The 19,288-nt window shown below is 39.3% G+C and overlaps 1 protein-coding gene across 13 annotated transcripts in view; it reads right to left on the bottom strand.

The window, feature by feature from the left end:
* Positions 1 to 11,006: 11,006 nt before the first annotated feature.
* CASK (calcium/calmodulin dependent serine protein kinase) overlaps positions 11,007 to 19,288 on the bottom strand; it is a 420,545-nt gene continuing 412,263 nt past the window's right edge. For all 13 annotated transcript variants that reach the window (XM_084635068.1, XM_084635057.1, XM_084635067.1 and 10 more), the window contains 2 exons: positions 18,822 to 18,905; positions 11,007 to 11,956 (listed from right to left, as the gene is read on the bottom strand). In XM_084635068.1, coding sequence (XP_084491194.1) covers positions 11,780 to 11,956; positions 18,822 to 18,905 — 261 coding nt within the window. In that variant the 3' untranslated portion in view covers positions 11,007 to 11,779. The remainder of the gene's footprint in view (positions 11,957 to 18,821; positions 18,906 to 19,288) is intronic.

Here is a 19,288-nt window from a genome sequence, read left to right on the forward strand (position 1 = left end):
CCCAGGATCAGGGGAGCACAAAAGCCACCTTGGCTTTTCACTTCCTAAGCTGTGCAGTGAACCTCTCGTTTATAAATGAGGACCTGTGCTGCAATATGTAGCTAAATCTAATCAGCTAACTGTACTGAAGTATTTGGATCCAATTTAAATGGCTAACGTCGTTCAAATTCTCACTGAGGAGGTAAACAACATAGCAGACCAATGCCTGTTCCTAGCGATGGTTTTCTTCTTGGCTGTAGCTATTATATTTATTTGGTGCATGTAACTGTATGAAATAGACTCTTATTAAAGAGTTGACACGAAGCTCCGACACCAGCTGTAAAGACATACTGAAATAACAGAAACATTTACAGAAAGAAAAGTTTTAAACAAATTATCATGAAATCAGACTTACATGCAAATTCCCAAGCCCCACTTTGAGAAACTCTTTGCCTTAAAAGGAGGGAGAGACAAAACTTGTATTTACAGCCCAACGTCATATAGAGGAGGAGATGTCAGAGGGCATTACTTAAACCCCTTCAATTGCTTAAAAAATCCTGTTTCAGGAAAAATTCAGCAAGTGCTTTGTACCAGTCAGTGGTGATGGCTGTAATTTGTTGTCATGCGCTCTCAATGGGGACTGAATTTTCCCTCCATGTAGCTCTTAAATCCCACTGAAACTTTATCTTGAATGCTTAATGCATATGTCTTGTGCTGGTCCTCTGGCAGAGGGAAGAATTTCACTCCAAACACTCAGCCCCACAGGGTAAGAACAGCAAAAACGTTCTTTACTAGGCTTTACCTTACCTTTCAGGTTTACGGGCATTCTCCATGCTTACTATTCTCAGCGTTTCTTTTCTTTTGGTATTTTATTCATTCATTTCTGCTTTACCTTACACACTTTACTACTTCTCCTTAATAGCCTAAAAACGACCACTCCATTATGTCTGACCTGTTGGCTTACATCTGATTGATCACTAGACTGCTGATAATATGCAGTAGGACACCACAGATACTTGTCCCCGTAATAGTATGCTGCCCGGTACTGACTGCCACGTTATAGTCTAGATGAGTTGACATTTTCAATATAAACCACAATTTGGGGGGTTTAATAGGTCGGCCTTTTGAAAAAGTCTCTTTCAGAAATTAGGTATTAATCTTACATGGTATATACTCTTTTGGACAAAGACCACATCTACCATTGTGGTTGAACTGGTCAACATAGCCCTGATCCTGGATCATGACCTCTGGGCACCATTAAATAAATAGCAATTAAGCGCTCAGTTCAGATATGATGCGACCAAAACGATTTCAGAGATGCCCCCCGTGCATATTTTTTCTGTTTTCAGCAGTAAAAGCGGAGCTGATACAAGGCTTTAGATGCTTTTACGCCCATTAACACTAGCGCACTAAGCTTTAAAAACAAACGTTGCAAGGGTGTGACGTTACAGCAGCAAGCATTTGGTATTCATGGGTGAAAATCAAACAAAAGCCAAGGGCTTGTTTTCAAGACACCGTGTGCAGAGCTTTGCTTTTTTGTGATGAAAAAATCATTTCCACAGGCACTAAAATGGGGCCTTGCCTTTGTCAGAAACCTCTCATGAGTAACCTATGTATTGGAAGGAGGATATGCACTTATTATGAAGACAAGAATGAAAAGAGAACACTAGCAATACTAGAAAGAAAAACTCTGAAGTCGTTACAACATGAGGAATGCAAAATTGTTTTAAAAAACCTCAAAATTTACAGCAATTCAAATTGAGACACAAACCAATTACTGGTTTCAGAGTAGCAGCTGTGTTAGTCTGTATCTGCAAAAAGAAAAGGAGGACTTGTGGCACCTTAGAGACTAACCAATTTATTTGAGCATAAGCTTTCGTGAGCTAAGGCTCACTTCATCGGATGCATGCAGTGGAAAATACAGTGGGGAGATTTATATACACACAGAACATGAAACAGTGGGTGTTACCATACACACTGTAATGAGAGTGATCAGGTAAGGTGAGCTATTACCAGCAGGAGAGTGGGGCAGGAGGTGGGGGGAACCTTTTGTAGTGATAATCAAGGTGGGCCATTTCCAGCAGTTGACCAGAACGTCTGAGGAACAGAGGGGGCGGGGGGAATAAACATGGGGAAATAGTTTTACTTTGTGTAATGACCTATCCACTCCCAGTCTTTATTCAAACCTAAGTTAATTGTATCCACTTTGCAAATTAATTCCAATTCAGCAGTCTCTCGGAGTCTGTTTTTGAAGTTTTTTTGTTGAAGAATTGCCACTTTTAGAACTGTAATCAAGCGACCAAAGAGATTGAAGTGTTCAGACTGGTTTTTGAATGTTATAATTCTTGACATCTGATTTGTGTCCATTTATTCTTTTACATAGAGACTGTCCAGTTTGACCAATGTACATGGCAGAGGGGCATTGCTGGCACATGATGGCATATATCACATTGGTGGATGTGCAGGTGAACAAGCCTCTGATAGTGTGACTGATGTGATTAGGCTCTATGATGGTGTCCCCTGAATAGATATTTGGACACAGATGGCAACGGGCTTTGTTGCAAGGACAGGTTTAGTGGTTCTATTGTGTGGTGTGTGGTTGCTGGTATTTGCTTCAGGTTGGGGGGCTGTCTATAAGCAAGGACTGGCCTGTCTCCCAAGATCTGTGAGAGTGGTGGGTCATCCTTCAGGATAGGTTGTAGATCCTTGATGATGTGCTGGACAGGTTTTAGTTGGGGGCTGAAGGGGATGGCTAGTGGCATTCTGTTATTTTCTTTGTTGGGCCTGTCCTGTAGTAGGTAACTTCTGGGTACTCTTCAAACCAATTACTGCAAGCAAACAGGTGTAATGTTCTACACTTCTTTTAGACTTAGCTCTTCCGGGCAGGGATCATGTCTTCCTCTGTGTTTGTGCAGCACCTAATTCAATCCTGATCAGAGCCTTGAGATGTTACTGTTACAGAAAGAATACATCATAAACCCTAAATCACCCTCCCCATTCTTCAGACTTTCACCCAGAGGCCCATTTTCAGGGTCATTCAGCCTAGTGGGCAATTTTAAGCAGCAGAAGTATTATTTGTATTCAAGTAGCACTCAATGGTCCCAACTGAGATCAGAGCCCCATTGTGCTAGGTGGCATACAAACACACAGTGAGGGACAGACCCTGACCCAAATAGCTTAAATCTAAATAGACAAGACAGACAATAGATGTGAGAGGAAACAGTGGCACAGAGGGGTGACGTGACTTACCCAGGTTCACCACAGCAGATCAGTGGGAGCGCCAAGAACAGAGTCCAGGTCTCCTGACCAGTGCCCTGTCAGCAGGACCATTGCATACTTTCTGTTCTCCACAGGCAGCCCACTTTTCTGTTGGTTGGATTAATACCAATATATCCTCTCTACTTTGCAGACACACTATCAGTCCAGCTCTGGCGGGGAGTGAACATCAGACATCTCCACCGCACGCTGCAGACTGTTTACGTAAGGTTCAGGGACTGTCAAACCATTAAAGGCAAGGAAATTCAGAGTTAAAGCTGCAGCCTAAACACTGCCTGGCTCTCTGGGCTGAGTCACAGAACACAACTATAGTCACCGAGGTTGTGCCTTACCTAGACAGATGTTTAATTTTATTTTAACCAAGTTTTTTTTTTGTTGCAGTTAGAGCTTCACATTTTTGCCCGGCCATTACACCATATTCTACCTATTATTACATATTTAGGGCCAGATCCTGCAAATTCTTACCTGCCTTAATAGTCTTTACTTATGCAACTAGTTCCTTCAATAGGACTGCTCACATGAACCTGGATTTTCAGATGTAGGCCGTAAGATTATAATTTCCTTGGGGCAGGAACTTAATTCTCCTGTGTCTGGAACAGAGCTAAGCACAATTTCGACATATAACAAATCACAACTAGTGCACTTGGCTTCATTTGCTGGGATTCTCAGCAGCTAGAATAGAATGCATGGAATATCATTTATTGCCCTGCAAAACTCTAATAAGTAGCGATGCCCTTCGCTAAACCCTTCAGGCTGGACTCACATCTGGAGTCGCACGGCAGCTTGTGTGTGTCTGGCGAGAAGGATTTGACCCACTTGACAATTCTGAAAGATCCCTACTGAGGTAAAGTGAAGTATGCGAATTCCATACAATGTCAAGATTTGTACAGCACTCAAACCATGGCAAAGATGGAACGCACAGCTGGAACAAACAACTATGAAAAGTGAATTACTGCATTTCCGCAGAAGCCATTTTTCAAACTAACTGCCTGAGCAATCAGAAAAATAAGTAAATAAAAACATGAATAGGCACCAGTACAAACACAGGATTAAGGGCCTGATCCAAAGCCTACTGATCTTTCCGTTGGCTTCAGTGGGTTAAGACCAGGCTGCCTTAGGTGTCTGCAAAAACAACATTTAAAAAAAAGAGAGTCACTGAGTTCACTGTGTGGCATATGATCATGTACAGGAGAGTTGGAACACTTTCCTGCTGTCCTTCAGAAATCAGCATAATTAAGGCTACATTAGTTTACATACTGTAAAAATAAAATTAACTGCTCTAGAACAGAGAAATCCCCAAATTGTCACATCAGGTTATGATTTGGCAGAGATATTAAAACCCTCCAGAAACAGAACTCAGCATTAACAGGGTGACAGACACTCTTCTACAGCAGTGTTGTTCTAATGAACAACAATGAACTATTTTTTGGCAGCAGGAGAGAGAATGAGGAAGATATTTCTCCCCTCTTCCTCCAGGTGAGTCCTAGGAAACCCTCAGTGTGCTTGAATTAGACACCGGCTTACATCTGCAGTGGAAAGAGCAAAAAACGTATTTACATACTATTTTAGGGATCATCTCATAACTGAATTATCTTGAGCCAGCTGCTTAGACAAATGTCCTTTCTGCCTTTTATACATTGTATTTATGGATTATTTTCTCCAACTCTGAAATGACAAAAGCCCATTTCTAAAGTTTCCAATGTTCAGTCTCCTATGTTCAGTCTATAAATAATGTGGAGTTTCTCTAATCCCCTCCATGCAATGGATAACTTCATAGAGTGCTTCATTGACTCATTTACTTATGCTTCAGACACTTAGTCATTACATCAGTTTTATACTTATTCTGGCAAGCGGGCAGAGGAACAGCCACCAGCTCAGGTGTTCCAAAGGCACATACATAGATACACATTTAGGAGAAAGCCGGAGGTGTATGAAGAATCTGAAGCTTTTAAAATCCTCCATAGTTCTGGTGGTAAAGGACAACCTCCAAATACCAGTGTCACTGTACATGAATACACTGCTCTGCTACTTAAATTGGATATGGTGCAATTTACAATATCCCCAACTCTCCCTCTTATCATGGAGACAATACTTCCAAAAAACTGTTTTTTTTTGTTTTTATAAAAAGGCAGTAATGGGGGGATGGGAACATTTTATGAAAAACAAATCCTAGAATCAGGTTTGCAATTGTGATGTTTCCACACCACAATTAAACAAACAGGATATCCTGGTATTAGTACAAGGTAATTGTGCTACTTTAGCATGTCAACCTTTCCCTCCCACACCCAAAAAACAATCCACAGCTGTCCTGGTCACAGGTGACCTTTCAGAAGATAATTTAAACCACAAATCCCTCAAATTGTGTATCTTTTTAAAAAGGTGGGCACTCCCTGTGGTGGCATCCCTGGCTCTAAGGGTGCATCTACACTGCAAAAAAAAAAAAAAAAAAAAAAAAGGCGTGTTCTTAACTTGGGTTAGCTAACCTGTGGTGGCTAATGTATTAAAATAGCAGTGAAGACACAGCAACTCAGCTTTTAGCTTGGGTTAACAGCTAAGGTTCAACCCCAGTTTCCCTTGTACCCGCTAACCAGAGTTAACAGCCGAGTTGCCACATCTCCACTATTTTAACCTGAGGTAGTTAACATGGTTTAGCTCACTTAAGAACACACTTTTTTCCCCCCAGTGTAGACATACCCAACGTAGCTCCTGCCGCACAGAGACCATGTTTTCCCCTCCTGCTTAAGAGACTCTCACCTCACTATCCTGGACTATTTAATTAAAAGCAGTAAAAGTGAAGGCTCCTTCAGTCTGAAGTTAAAGGTGAGTCACACTTAAACACAAACCAGCTCCTTCATTTCCTTTGGCTTATTTCCTCTGCACTGGTGAGAAAATTAGTGATGGTTACTTGCCAGGGACATGTTAACTTTGCAACTGCCATACTTCGCTAATACCAAACACAAACCATTATGACAATGTTCCATGAGAAGATGCACCTAGATCATTCTCTTGAACAATACTAACCGCTGGTTCAACATGAATACACCCTCTGGGCTCACCTAGCATATCTGGTGGATCTCTTCCTTCTCTCTCATCTCCAAAAGAAACAGACAACTTTAAGGAAAGAGGACATCACATTTCGGGGCCAGCCATTCAGAGGTGCTGAGCACCCACAGCTCCCAGTGACTGCAGTTGGAATTGGGGCAGCTCAGCACTCAGGGGTCTGAGAACAATTTGTATAGTGGGGGCGCTGAGACCCATTGAACCAAACTGAAACCCTGTATATGATTGAAACCACTTCAAGCCAGGGGGGTGTCCAGCACTTACATCAGCACTGCTGAAATACAGACACTTACTGCCATGGCATTGGTTTCCCTGTATCAGTGGCCAGTAATTGATACGGCATGGGAAAAAAAAATCTTATTTCTTTCTAGAACTAGAGGATTAAGAAAACTACATTTCATAAAACTAAGAAAAGGCTATTTCTGATTAATGCTGGTAACTCCCCAGCATGCCTGGCTGAGGTTACTGCTAAGTGAAACATCCTTCCATGGTAAGAACTAAAATTCTCTGTAATGTACAGGCTTGGGAAATGAGCTAGAAAAGCCTTTAACACCAAGGCTAGATCATCAGAGGTCAAAAGCTTCTTTCCTTGTCTCAGCACTCTAACCCCTCTTACAAAGGATTGGAGTAGAACAGAAAGCAAAAATTGTTGCCGGGTGCACTAATAGTACTTAATTGAAGGCTAGAAGAAAAAATGTCAAGAATTATGTTTGTAACCTGCTTGGAATATTTCTATATAATATTGGGAAAAAAACTGTTCTCCCTTAGTTAATCTAATGCGCCCACCACCCTGGTGTCTGAGTGCTATTATGTGAAGCAACCCTCAGGGTAGGTCTGCACTGCATGTGTCCCATATCCTGGCTCATGCCCACATTAGCTAAGCCACTCCCGACTCCACGCTGCAGAACCACACACATACCAGACCCATTATACCTACTTGACTGGACCTAAGAAAATATTTTGTAAGCAGCAGAGTTGCAGTATATTTTACTTCTAATTCATCTAGAATTCATTAGAAAGGTTTTGTAGGTTTTCTGTGTTCTCTAGAAAATCTTGTATATCAAACATGTTACTGCTTAGATCCAGGTTTTAACTGCCTTAAATAAGAGCAGCTAGGCCTAATCTTAGTAGAGTAGAGCAAGACCACAAAGTGCTTGGACTGGATATTTTTATCTACATTTTGAAAGGTCAACTTTATGTTCAGCAACTTTTCCCAATATTCAGCTTCCAGTAAGGTGGTTTTCAGTTTTCATTGAGCAAAGAATGGAAAATAAATAATAAGTTACAGCCTGCATATGTAAGTATTTTTCCTATTGTGATTTTTAGTAGCCATATTTAAGGTGAAATTTAGAGGACACACCTTTCATTTTTAATAATGACGAAACATATCTGAGAAGCATTAAAATGGAGCAAATATTTTAAATCTCCTAGGTTAAAACACACTGCTAAATGTGCAAGGTAGCTACTGATCTCTGAAGTTAAGAGAATATGGCCATGCATCTTTCTTGACCAAAAAACCCACCCCATGTCCGAGGACTAAATCTAGAGGGGAAGGGAACAGGAGACGTCCTTCTGCTATTAAAAAGCTGTACGTGTATAGTTGCCACAACTTCCTAACTGGCTACTGCTACAATTCTATAATCTTATCACCTGAAACATAAAACAACAAGGGTTCTCTCTTTTTATGAAGGAAATGGAAACATGTTAAAAGAACATTTAATAGAGAATCCTACAACTTCTAACTCCACAGGCAAGAGGCAGATGGAAGATGCCGCATACTGGAAGGATCAAATTTACTTAATAAACTCTCTGATGCTAAGAGCCCCAGTGCACAAGCAACTTAAAGAATGATAAAGACTTGGAGCCAAAGACTGGTACAACTCTCTTATTCCAGGGCCACTTCTGAGTCAGTCCCAACACAATTTAGAGCAGCCTAATGTCTGCTTTAAGTTAGGTTGGCTGGCTACAGTCCCTAAGGGTATGTCTACTCTGCAAAAAAAAACACACGGGGTAGTGAGACTCAGACCCTAGGTATACAGACTTGGGCTCATGCTACAGCCCTAAAAATAGCCATGTAGACATTCCCGCTAGGGCTGGGGCTCTGAAACTGGGGGAAGGGGTGGATTTCTTTCTACGTAAGGATAACCACATAAGGTAAAACATCTTCGGGCTCTGAATCCACTGCCTCCCAGAATTTCAGAGCTGAAGCGGGAATGTTTACTTGGCTATTTTTAGTGTCATAGCGTGAGTCCAAGTCTGTACACACAGGCTCTGAGACTCACTGCTGCAATTCCGTCCCCGCACCCGCCAGTGTAGACATAATGTCAGGGGCCACCCTTCAGCTGGGGACAGCTGAAACACAATGAGCTGCATCCCCTCACCACTAGTTCTATACCTGTTTGTCTTCCCCATACCAGGGAAACCCTCAGCTGGGTAGCTATGGCAGCTTTCGGCTCTTTCTGCCATGTGAGTGGCATAAATGGAGCAGAGAAGGCATCTAGATCTGATCTAGAATTCCTTAAAGGTAGGCTGATCTCGGTTGGACATATTGCATCAAGAAACAAATCTATCCAAAGATCTGTTTACTGAGACAGAGACTACTGTATAGCACTGCCTAAATGAGGGACTCCACTTTCTTCCCTCCCACAAGTCAATTACATTAAATCACTGCTTATTAATAATATGTAAAGTAGCAGATTTCTCTTTCTAGGAGGCTGGTTGTAAAGAATCTCCAAGTAATTCAAATTGACAGAACCAGAATGTCCTGCTTAGTCCAATTTTCCTTCTGGTGGATTATGGCCTAAATAGCATACACGTTACTGTACAAATACCTGTTTAACTTTACAAACATTGAAGATAAAGAAGGTGTCAATGAAGTCAGAGATATACTTACCACAGAATAAGACTTGTGTTTCTAAGAACAGGAATGCTTCCTGGTTGCATTTTGTTTAGTCTGCTCATCTTCGTGCTTTATCAGGCATATAGGTAGACTGAGAGTGTCCTGACCTAGCACTGAGCTGAGCTGTGGCTAGTGTCGCTATATGAAGAGCTGGTCTGCAAGAATGTCTGCTCAAATGTGACCGTAATTACAGTGTTACTGCACTAGTGAATGCTGACGATTGTTTCTGGATTTTCACTTACTACCAGGGTCACAGTCTATTTTTAAAACATTCTGGAAATGCTAAGGCCACAGTGGATGAACAACTTCCAACAATACACTTTTTGCTATCCCTTGTTAAACAATCGATGTCACACTTTTGTTGGGGCTACATAGGTGAGGGTCCATAAGAACCTTTTTGTTAGCAGATTTCCAACAGCCTATATACAAACGTTACAAATATAACTAAGTCAAAGGACTCAATTACAAAATGTTTATTCTGTGACCGGGACATAACACAATTCTAGTGTATATTGTAGATGGGTCCTGTAACCGAGGTAAAGCCTTGGATCAAGGTTTCATCTACACTACAGACTGGAACTGTGTTGTGACTGGTTCACAGAATAGCCATGTTGCAACCTGGCTCATCAAGCTGTATCTGAAGTGTTGGTGGACCCTAAGATACTCTGTTGCTGTCTAAGGACTTTACAAGGAGAAAAGAGAGCAGAATCAGCATGGTCTGTGCTGCAGGGGGCAGGAGGAAGGACAGTATCATCCTATATGCTTTAAAAGCTTTTAGTCTCTTGAGAAAAGGTTTTACAGTGAGAACATACCTTGATTATATGCAGCGTTCACAAGCAGTTGAAACAATCTGCAGGTCAATCACATTTTAACTTTGAGGATAATCCTTTCATGGCCATGTTATAATTTAACACACAAGTTAAAGTTCATGTTATACAATAAAACAGACAACTGAGTTCTTAGGAGAAAGACTCTGGATCATCATATGTCTGTCACCTGTGACCAGGTAGATTATGATGTCATGAATTGTGGTGATGATGCTCAATTTAGCTCAGCTGCTTTAAGAGGAAATGTAAACCACGCAGGCCAAGGGGAATGAGATGACGAAACAGAAACCACAGAGCTCTGAAGTGAATACATGGCTGAATTTGCTTTCTTGGGCTTTGCTCTTGCTCATAAATTGGTCAAGCTGTGTTTATGAAGTTTATGTGCTCAGCAGAGTCCCATGATAGACTTGAATTCACATCAGAGCCTTTGATTAATTTAAGTATGGTCAAGAAAGATTTCTTAAAATCTAAGAGTGAGCTGACTGTTTTCAGAACTACTTGAAGAAATCTATGATGAAATGAAGGACCCAAAGGCATTTAATTGTTGAACACATAAAAGGAAGTATATTTAAAATAAAAAAAATTGGTCAGACTGTAGAGTCAGTTACCATTTTTAAGGAATTTACAGGGCTGTTGTAGATGAGTCTTTTGGAATAGCCAGTTTATCGCATTGCCTAAACTGGTTTCTTCATTGCACAGGATTTTCTCTTAAAATGTGTGCATTTTTTAAACAATTACATACATATTAAAAATCAGCATTTCTTTGCTTAAACTTAATTAAAACGTTAATACTCTCAGACAACACAGATCTGAAATGGTGAAACCAGTAATTTCCCCCGCCCACCTTACAACAAATTAAATTGAGACAAAATTACAAACACATTTCACTACATGATTATTATTAATAAAAATCAGTTTTTTTATAAAGTTGCCCAAAATGCAAGGGATGTGCATAGGTTTACAACTTAGTCATAATAATATTTTATTTTATTCCCTTGGGTACGTTTTCCCAAGAACGGAATGTATTTTGCTGTAGATTACAGGTTTTTTTTTCAACACAGATACACCAACGGCATGAACGCTTGCGACTGTCCACATGCATTAAGGGTCAAGACCCAATTTCAAATCTCTAAAAGGTTTACAGAGTTCTTCAAAGAGACAGTATCACATTATCTGGATGTTACATAAAAGTACTATTCTAAAAAAAAGGAGCAAAGAAAGGCCTTTAAAATTTATGAATTTGTTTTGTAATCACTAGACTAATTATTTCAAATAAATAAAGGAAAGCAAGTTATCCCAATCCATAAAATCAGACTCTAAACAGAATGTAGTGTTCCACCCCCAAGTTAAGGTAACAGAATCATTTATTATTATTAAAATAGATTATAGAAAGCAGCATCTATTTTGTGCAGTTTTCAGGGGCCTTTGAAATAAAAAGCTATGATTTCCAAAAATATAACATTCCAAAGGATTGAATAATACATATATTGAAACATACATTTTATTAAAGTTTAGGAGAACTGATTAAAAAAAGATACTGTCTCTTTAAATTAGTGTTTAATTTTTTTTCTCCTCCTATCTATTAGGACATGACAATAATTATAAATTTAGGTCACACTACATCTAGGTAGTCTCTAGGGGCCAAGATCTGTTGACACAAGGTCAATAACAAAGAGGTTTTCCATGTATGAGGTGGTTCCCAGTATTGATAAAATTCTTCAGTTATCTGGTGAAAGGCCTAATAGACCCAGGAGACTGGAACCCACTGTGATGCTGTACAAACAAGCTCAATGGCTTCCTCCAAATGCCTGATTGTTTCATCAATTTCATTGTTGATAATTGTTAGATCAAAGTAGTGTGCATATGTTCTCTGTAAGATTTCAGATTCCTTTTGCAGGCGCTGAAGAGATTCATCCTGCACAATGATTGGAAAAGAAAGCAAGAGAGATGTATTAGATTCTTTTGTTCAGTTTTCTGTTTGTTGGTTACGGAGAAGGAAACAGCAAAAATAAAACCTAATCTAAAGATTCATGAATGACTTATGCCCCCTACATAACGTCGAATTCCATGCATGTTACAAGGAAGAAATTGTAACTTGCCTCATCCTTGTAACTTTACACAAAATCATAATCCATCAACGGAGGTTACTCAAGACACATCAGGACACTTATCTAATTTGTGGGAAGGGTTAAACAGACATGGGCTAGCGCATAAGGATTACAAAAAATAAAAGTAAGAACCAGTACAAACATGGAAAGAGTGTCAGTTCATGAATGAAAACATATCCAGTTGACAAATACAAGCTGTTTGGCATCTATCCAGACATCGATATGGGAAGCATGACAGGATGAATTTTCAAGTTTCAGCTCTTTTTGGACAATTTCTGTAATGTCTATTACTACTCAGCATCAGTCTTCGAGTTTCACTTCCTTTTACTTTAATAAATATTTACTGTGGACAGTCTTAGGAAATTCTCACTCTATTACTTTCTAATTTCTCTTTCATTATAACCCTCTTCTAACATCTTATGGTCTATCGAGACTGTATTCTAATTCTAAATTCTACTGGTGCAATTCAAACCCACCAAGAATAGCTGCACCAGTTTTACCACCTCCACCTCTTCTGGGAGTTGTCTCGGGAACCTGCCCTAAATTGAGGCCAGGTTATCATATATGGCCTTTGGAATCATATTTTGTGGGTGCTCCTGCCATGCTCCTCCAAGGCCAGCACTGCTCACATTCTGGGCTTCCAAATGGAGCAGGGTTGCAGGGGGCTTGTTCTATGGATGACTCTCTCCCTCCGCCTGCTGCCTCGGTTCTGTGGTGAGAATGAATGATGGGAGTTTAAACTCTCTTCTCACAATTCCCTAGGGATACTAGAAGATCATCTGAAATCTCCCACAAGCCACTGCTTCTAGGAACTGTGGAATAGGTGCCCAGGAGGCAGTGCAAATGAAATGTTATTGCACAGTGCAATATGGAAATGGGACAAAACTACTCCCCAAACAATATGGCCAGTGTGGTCACGCTGCATTGTTAGAACCTACCCTGGTGTTATCCCACCAGTTCAATTAGCCATGGTTCAGTTCTCTATGTACCAAGAGTTGCAGCCCAGCACTCCTGTGCTATAAAGCACAGAGCAGCACTGAGTGGTCTTTTTACTTGAACTTATATGGGTCACAACATTTGATTTCCAGAGTCTTCATATTACGAGGTCAACTGGGTTCCCTTTCTTCAACTGACCAAGTATCTGGGATTGCACTGTATAAAAAAAGATGTGGAAGCTGCACCTTTTGGGGCATCCGAAAATCAGCATTCAGTGGGAGAAAACTGGAATGAGGCACTTTTCCTTTCCTGTACCATGAAACTAACCATTTCCTTGAGTACAATTCTAGATCCTGATAGGAGTTGCTGCTTTCCTGAAGCATATCAAACTGTACAGTCCCCAGTAGTCAACAGAAGGTGACTCACTCTCTCCATATTTGAAAACTACATTCAAACATAAATGTAGCCAAGTGCTCCTCACACAGACGTGTACAGAGAATGTCCTTTTAAGGAGTATTATGCATCCAAACAAGCACATGAGGCTTCTGTGAAAAACAATGATATGTGCAGATTTGTCCTATGCTATTCTCAAGTCAACTACTGATAAAGAGAGACCTTAGATTGTGCTAAATACACCACTGGGACATTCCCCTAAAATAACAGCAACCATGGCAAATTCCTCATCTATCATAAATTACCATAGCTCAACTGACTTCAACAGAGCTCCAATGATTTCTGCAAAAAGAAAAGGAGTACTTGTGGCACCTTAGAGACCAACACATTTATTAGCGCATAAGCTTATACTCAAATAAACTTGTTAGTCTCTAAGGTGCCATAAGTACTCCTTTTCTTTTTGCCGACACAGACTAACATGGCTGCTACTCTAAAACCTGTCAATGATTTCTATCAGCTAAGGATCTGACCCCTTGTGTTTGATCTACAAAGTGAAAAATTATATTTGTACAAGTGCTACTTTTTTTTTGCACTTTCAAGATATCTAATTAATTTTATGTCTGTAACCTCAATGTTATTAAAAATATAACGTACTGGACACTGTATATTTCAAATGAGTATAATAAACCTGAAGCCACTGGACTAATACTGTATGTCAGAATATAAAAGGTTTTAGAACTTGGGAGACAAATGTAGGTTTTCACAGACAGTTTCATGCCTGTGTCAGCAATACGCAATAAATTTATGGATATAAACTTTTTTATTTACACTTCCTATTTAATAATGATAAATTAGGACAGACAATAGAAATCTGCAGGGAATCTGTAAAAGGAAAAGAAAATGAGGAAAAGAAAATAGGAAAAGAATGAGAAGAGTTGTTCTCAAATCTTTACTTCTACTTGGCTCTGGCCCTAGATTTTGCAAAAACAAAGAGGGTATTTCAAAAATATCTATTAGATTATAACATTTAACTGTCGTCGTTGTTCCTAAGTAATATTTTATAGACAACTAAGGAGACTGCATTTTGGGAGACCTACACTACTTACACTTACCCCCATGGAAATGTAAAATGTTACTTCTACCTACTCCTGGGGGAATTCTGTGCCAAAAAATTAAAAATTCTGCAGCAAAAAATTAAAAATTCTAGGCACAATATTATAAAATTCTGCATATTTTATTTGTCAAAATAATGTAATATAATCACTTTGGTTTCAATTTATTTCGGTAATTTATTTCAACTACAATACAATGGATGGAGAATTGAAGTGGGGAGCATGGGAGGAAATTCCCAAACCCCCTTGCCTAACAGTAATGTAACTAGGTTTGACCCTTTATTTCTAGTTATTAGTCAACAAACATATGCAGCCATACGCTCAGTGTTACAACATAGGCAACTGAAGAGTAAGTGAAGGCTGGAGAATCAAACTCACAATTTATATTGACTACTGACCATCTCCAGAAAGGTCAGTAGGAAACACTTTATTGAGCACATTCTGATAGGAAATTTTTTCGGTCCAAAAATTTAGACTAGTTCTAATCTCTAAAGCACCATAAGCATTTATAAGGCCATACTGTCCTTTACACCACTCTGGCAATGTAAAGGAGCTATTAAACATTTACACTTGTTTTATACTCCTGGGGGAATTCACAAAGAGAATGGGAACAATTCACTAAGCAGGCAGGCTGCTACATTCTGCTCTGCCTGATGGGACAGTGCCTGTCCCATGCCTACCTCCTCAGAAACACCCTGAAGCCCTGCCCCTCCAAGCCAAGCATGATGCAATAGCAAGCGAGAGAGACAGAGTGTCTCTCTCTTTCACACACATGACTCTACAGCCCCCCTGCCTTGTCAGTGATTTACATCTCTGCTGGCTGCTCCAGGTGCCCGAACCAATCTGCCTGCTCTGCTGGGGAGGGGAGGATGATTGCTTTTGCAGATTCCCTTTGCTTCCCTGTCAGAAGTCATTTTTCTGCAGGGAAGAAAAGAAATCTGTGGGGGACATGAATTCTGCACATGTGCAGTGATGCAGAATTCCCCCAGGAGTACTTTTTCCCCTACATTCTTGAGGACAATAGTAAGTCTTTTACATTATTGAATTAAGGATTGGCCTGAGCTGCAAAATTCTGAAGTGGGTCCAAACTTCCTCAAAGTTTGGGGAGGAGGAGCCAGATCAAGGTTTTTGGTTTGGGCCCACCTCTAATTTGAATATATGACAGAATTATCTCTGATCTGCATAGTCCAAATTTACAGCACTATTTGTGCACTTGTCTTTTAAAAAAAACCTGAATATCAGAACGCAAGATATATATATATATAGCCACACTGGATAACAGCTTTCGCTAAATGTTTCTGGTAAGGTCATTAGCAGTTAAAGGATTTATGTCACTTAGCATGTAAGTGGCCATAATCAGGCTTCAAAGCTGACATCCCATTAAGACCTCTCTTTACATAGTGAAGGTTAGCTTGGCAACCAGCCCGGGTATCATTTTTTGTTTTTAAATTAAAATTTTAAAACTAGAGATCTGCAAGGACATTTGAAATCTCTAAAATTTGTATTTTTAACAGGCAGTAACGCATTTCAGGCCATGCATTTCTGGGGATTACTACATGTTTTGTGGTTGACGACAGCAAGCATTTGGCTTTGTGCTTCATAAAACCACCAGAACCATGCAATATTTACCCAGAAAGGCACTGTATTTTGTGTCTTTGTTCAGTCACAGTGGGATCCCTGTAAATTGGAGATACTGCACATGCATTCTACAGTCGGTTAAAATGGCTCAACCGTGCATTGCAGGATAAGGCTGTTTGAACCGTGTTAATCACAAAGTCATAATGTGCATTTCCTAGAGTAGGAATAAAAGTCTCTGGGTTCACTTGTTTTTAAGGCTATCCTTTTAACTTTTTGCCAGTGAATAATCCTTTCATTTGAATGAGCTTTAGCACAGATGTCTGAGGTCTTTATTACTTTATACTTTTATTCTAATGGCAAAAGTAATGTTGAGTGGGAACAAGGATGTCTACGTTCTAAATCTATTAAAATAATTAGGATTGCATCTTATCAGGTTCTAGCCGGTACTTACAGGCAATTTTCTGCACCATTTTGGCAGCTATGTAAAATGAATACGAACGCAGGAAAATGAAAAGAAAGGCAAAGATGATAATTCAAGAAAAAACATAAGGAAAAAAGACAGTCATTTACAGATGTGTTTGCAAAAATGAAACAAAGCAGGATAAACAGGTCAAGAGAAAGGGCTATTCTTTATGCAAATGAATCTTTTGTAAAAGTAAAAATGAATGAGAAATATGAAGTATGCACACAAAAACCCAGTTTGCTGAGACTCATCATACCACAGCTTCTGTATATATTCCATTCCCTCTCATGCAGCACAATAGATCCAGGTGAGTAGGACCCAGATTGCATTAGTGTCCACTCTTATTGTTTTTTAAAGTGAGTGTTAGTGGTTCACAGACAGTGACAGTTTTAGCAAATATACAAAACATTAAAGCATGATTCCGATTTTGCAACAGAGTCCACCTGGATGAATTTTTATGCCACACAGATCAAATTGCAGGATCTGGGCCATAAAAACTAAACACAGCACAAGAGCATAATAATGAGGCTAAATATTTGAACCCTAAACCTTTTTTGGTTTAACTTCCCCTACGTCTTCTATCCCAATGAAGGAAAAAAAGCCCAATCTTGCATGTGCTCACACTGTAGCTCAGTACATCCCCAAACAGCAATTTACTTTCTCATATTAACCCTCCCAGTTCTCCCCCATCTCACATTCTACAACATGAACTTCTGAATGGTCAAAAGAGAAGTACCACTGGTATTTCAGAGTAGGAGATTTGAAACAACACATTGGAACAATCAGATAATTCTGTAATACCTTTGGGCCAAAAGACACATGGATTTTTTTTTAAAAGGCAAAAATAGTACTGAAGATCTTCAGGGGCTTTTGTGCATTTACAGTGAGTTGTACAACAGCTCCAGCTAAAATAATCAGAAAAGTTGCATAACAATCCAGGACCTATTCTTGCGCTCTTGAGCTCCCCGCCCTAAACAGTTATGCAATCTGCTGTGCAAAAGAATATCTACCATTACAGGGGACTAAGATGCAGCATTTTAATATTTGTCCATATAAATTTACAGTAAATGATAACATCAGCAATGTTTCAGAGGAATGATCACTACATCATTTTAATATAGCTAAAATCAGAATGTTCTGAGACATCTTCATTTCCGTGTTTGGGTAACTTAACACTTGAAAAACAAAAAGGTTTTGTTTTCCTTTTTTTTTTTCATAATTTTCTTGCCATTTTACTAATTATTTATGGTATTTGTGTTTGAACATCTTTATCCTTTATGGCCCATCATTTATCTGCAAGAATCTGTAGTGAAGTCCTAATTCTATATTTGTGTTATTACACACATTATGTCTGGGGAAGCCAACTGTTGCTACAAACACAGGATTATCACTTCCCTGCAGGATCAAAGAGATGGAAGAGGGATTTGCTACAAAGAGAAAGTTCTTATTCAGATACATTTAACACCTTTCTAGAGTGAAAAAAAAGGAAGGAACTGGTTATAAATGTTTTGTTTGTTCTGGTTTAAGCTAAATCCTGAGAAATCCTTACATAAACTCTCTTTGAACATGAACACTTAACATTTTCTCACAAGCAGGTATCCGTTCCATTTTTGTTCACAATCCCGAGCATCACAATGTTATTTGAATTTAATAAGCCAGTTTCTGGTATATAGCTTTGGGATTTCTTTTCTCAAAGATGAAACTTAGTAGCAGCTTCCTTCCTCCTTCTACTTGGGGAGGAAAGAGTGAAGTACATTGAATGACTCAGAAAATGGAAATTCTTGGACAGCTGACCAATTAGTTGGCTCAATGGCCATAGCAAGGATTTTGGAAACAATTCTTTTAGGTAGGGAGGAAATAAAACTGAACAATATATTTTAAAAGGATATCAAATGATCAGTACTGATCTATGTATCAGCTGATGTTAAAGTTGTCATGTGAAGAGCTAAGAGTACTATGAAGTGCTGCCCTAGTAGTGACAGTGCACGGATCCTTGCAGCTCAAGTTTATATTTAAACATAGGAAAAATCATCTGTTATTCAGTAAAATCATCTCAATCTTAACTTCAGTGGTGTTCTGACCCCACTATAAAAGACAACTGGTCAGTTAAAATGTTGATCTTATTCACATACTGAATTATCCCTTTAATTGTGTCTCCTGATAAAAACATTTACCTGTAATAAGCCTTACCTCATTAATGCCTGGGGTAATCGTAGGTGCAGCAATAAAAACAACAAAAGGAGCAAACTCTGCAGTTCTCAGGACCTTCAGTGCCTACGTAAAAAACATTAAATACTTGAGAAGAAGAACAAATCAATCAACAGGATACAAGTTTAAATATACAAACAGAGGGAAGAACTAACAAGACTCTAGATCAGTTTCAAAATATAACCAAGAAATATTAAGAACTAAGACCCTGATCCTGGAAAGACTTACAGATATGCGTAAGTTTACAGTCCCATTTACTCCACTAAGTCTTTGCAAGATTGGGGCCCAAATTGTAAGTTCATCAGCATAAAGAATTGCCATGGTATTGAAAGCATCCAAGATTTCATAGGCAGGATATTTTTCCTACAGAAAACACTAAAAATCAGTTTATATTTATGCTGAAAAATTTGCATTAGCTAGAAAAACTTTTGCTATGGTATTCTAAATGG

Source organism: Lepidochelys olivacea (assembly GCF_965140295.1).
Source record: "Lepidochelys olivacea isolate rLepOli2 genome assembly, chromosome: 1".
Classification (NCBI taxonomy): domain Eukaryota; kingdom Metazoa; phylum Chordata; order Testudines; family Cheloniidae; genus Lepidochelys; species Lepidochelys olivacea.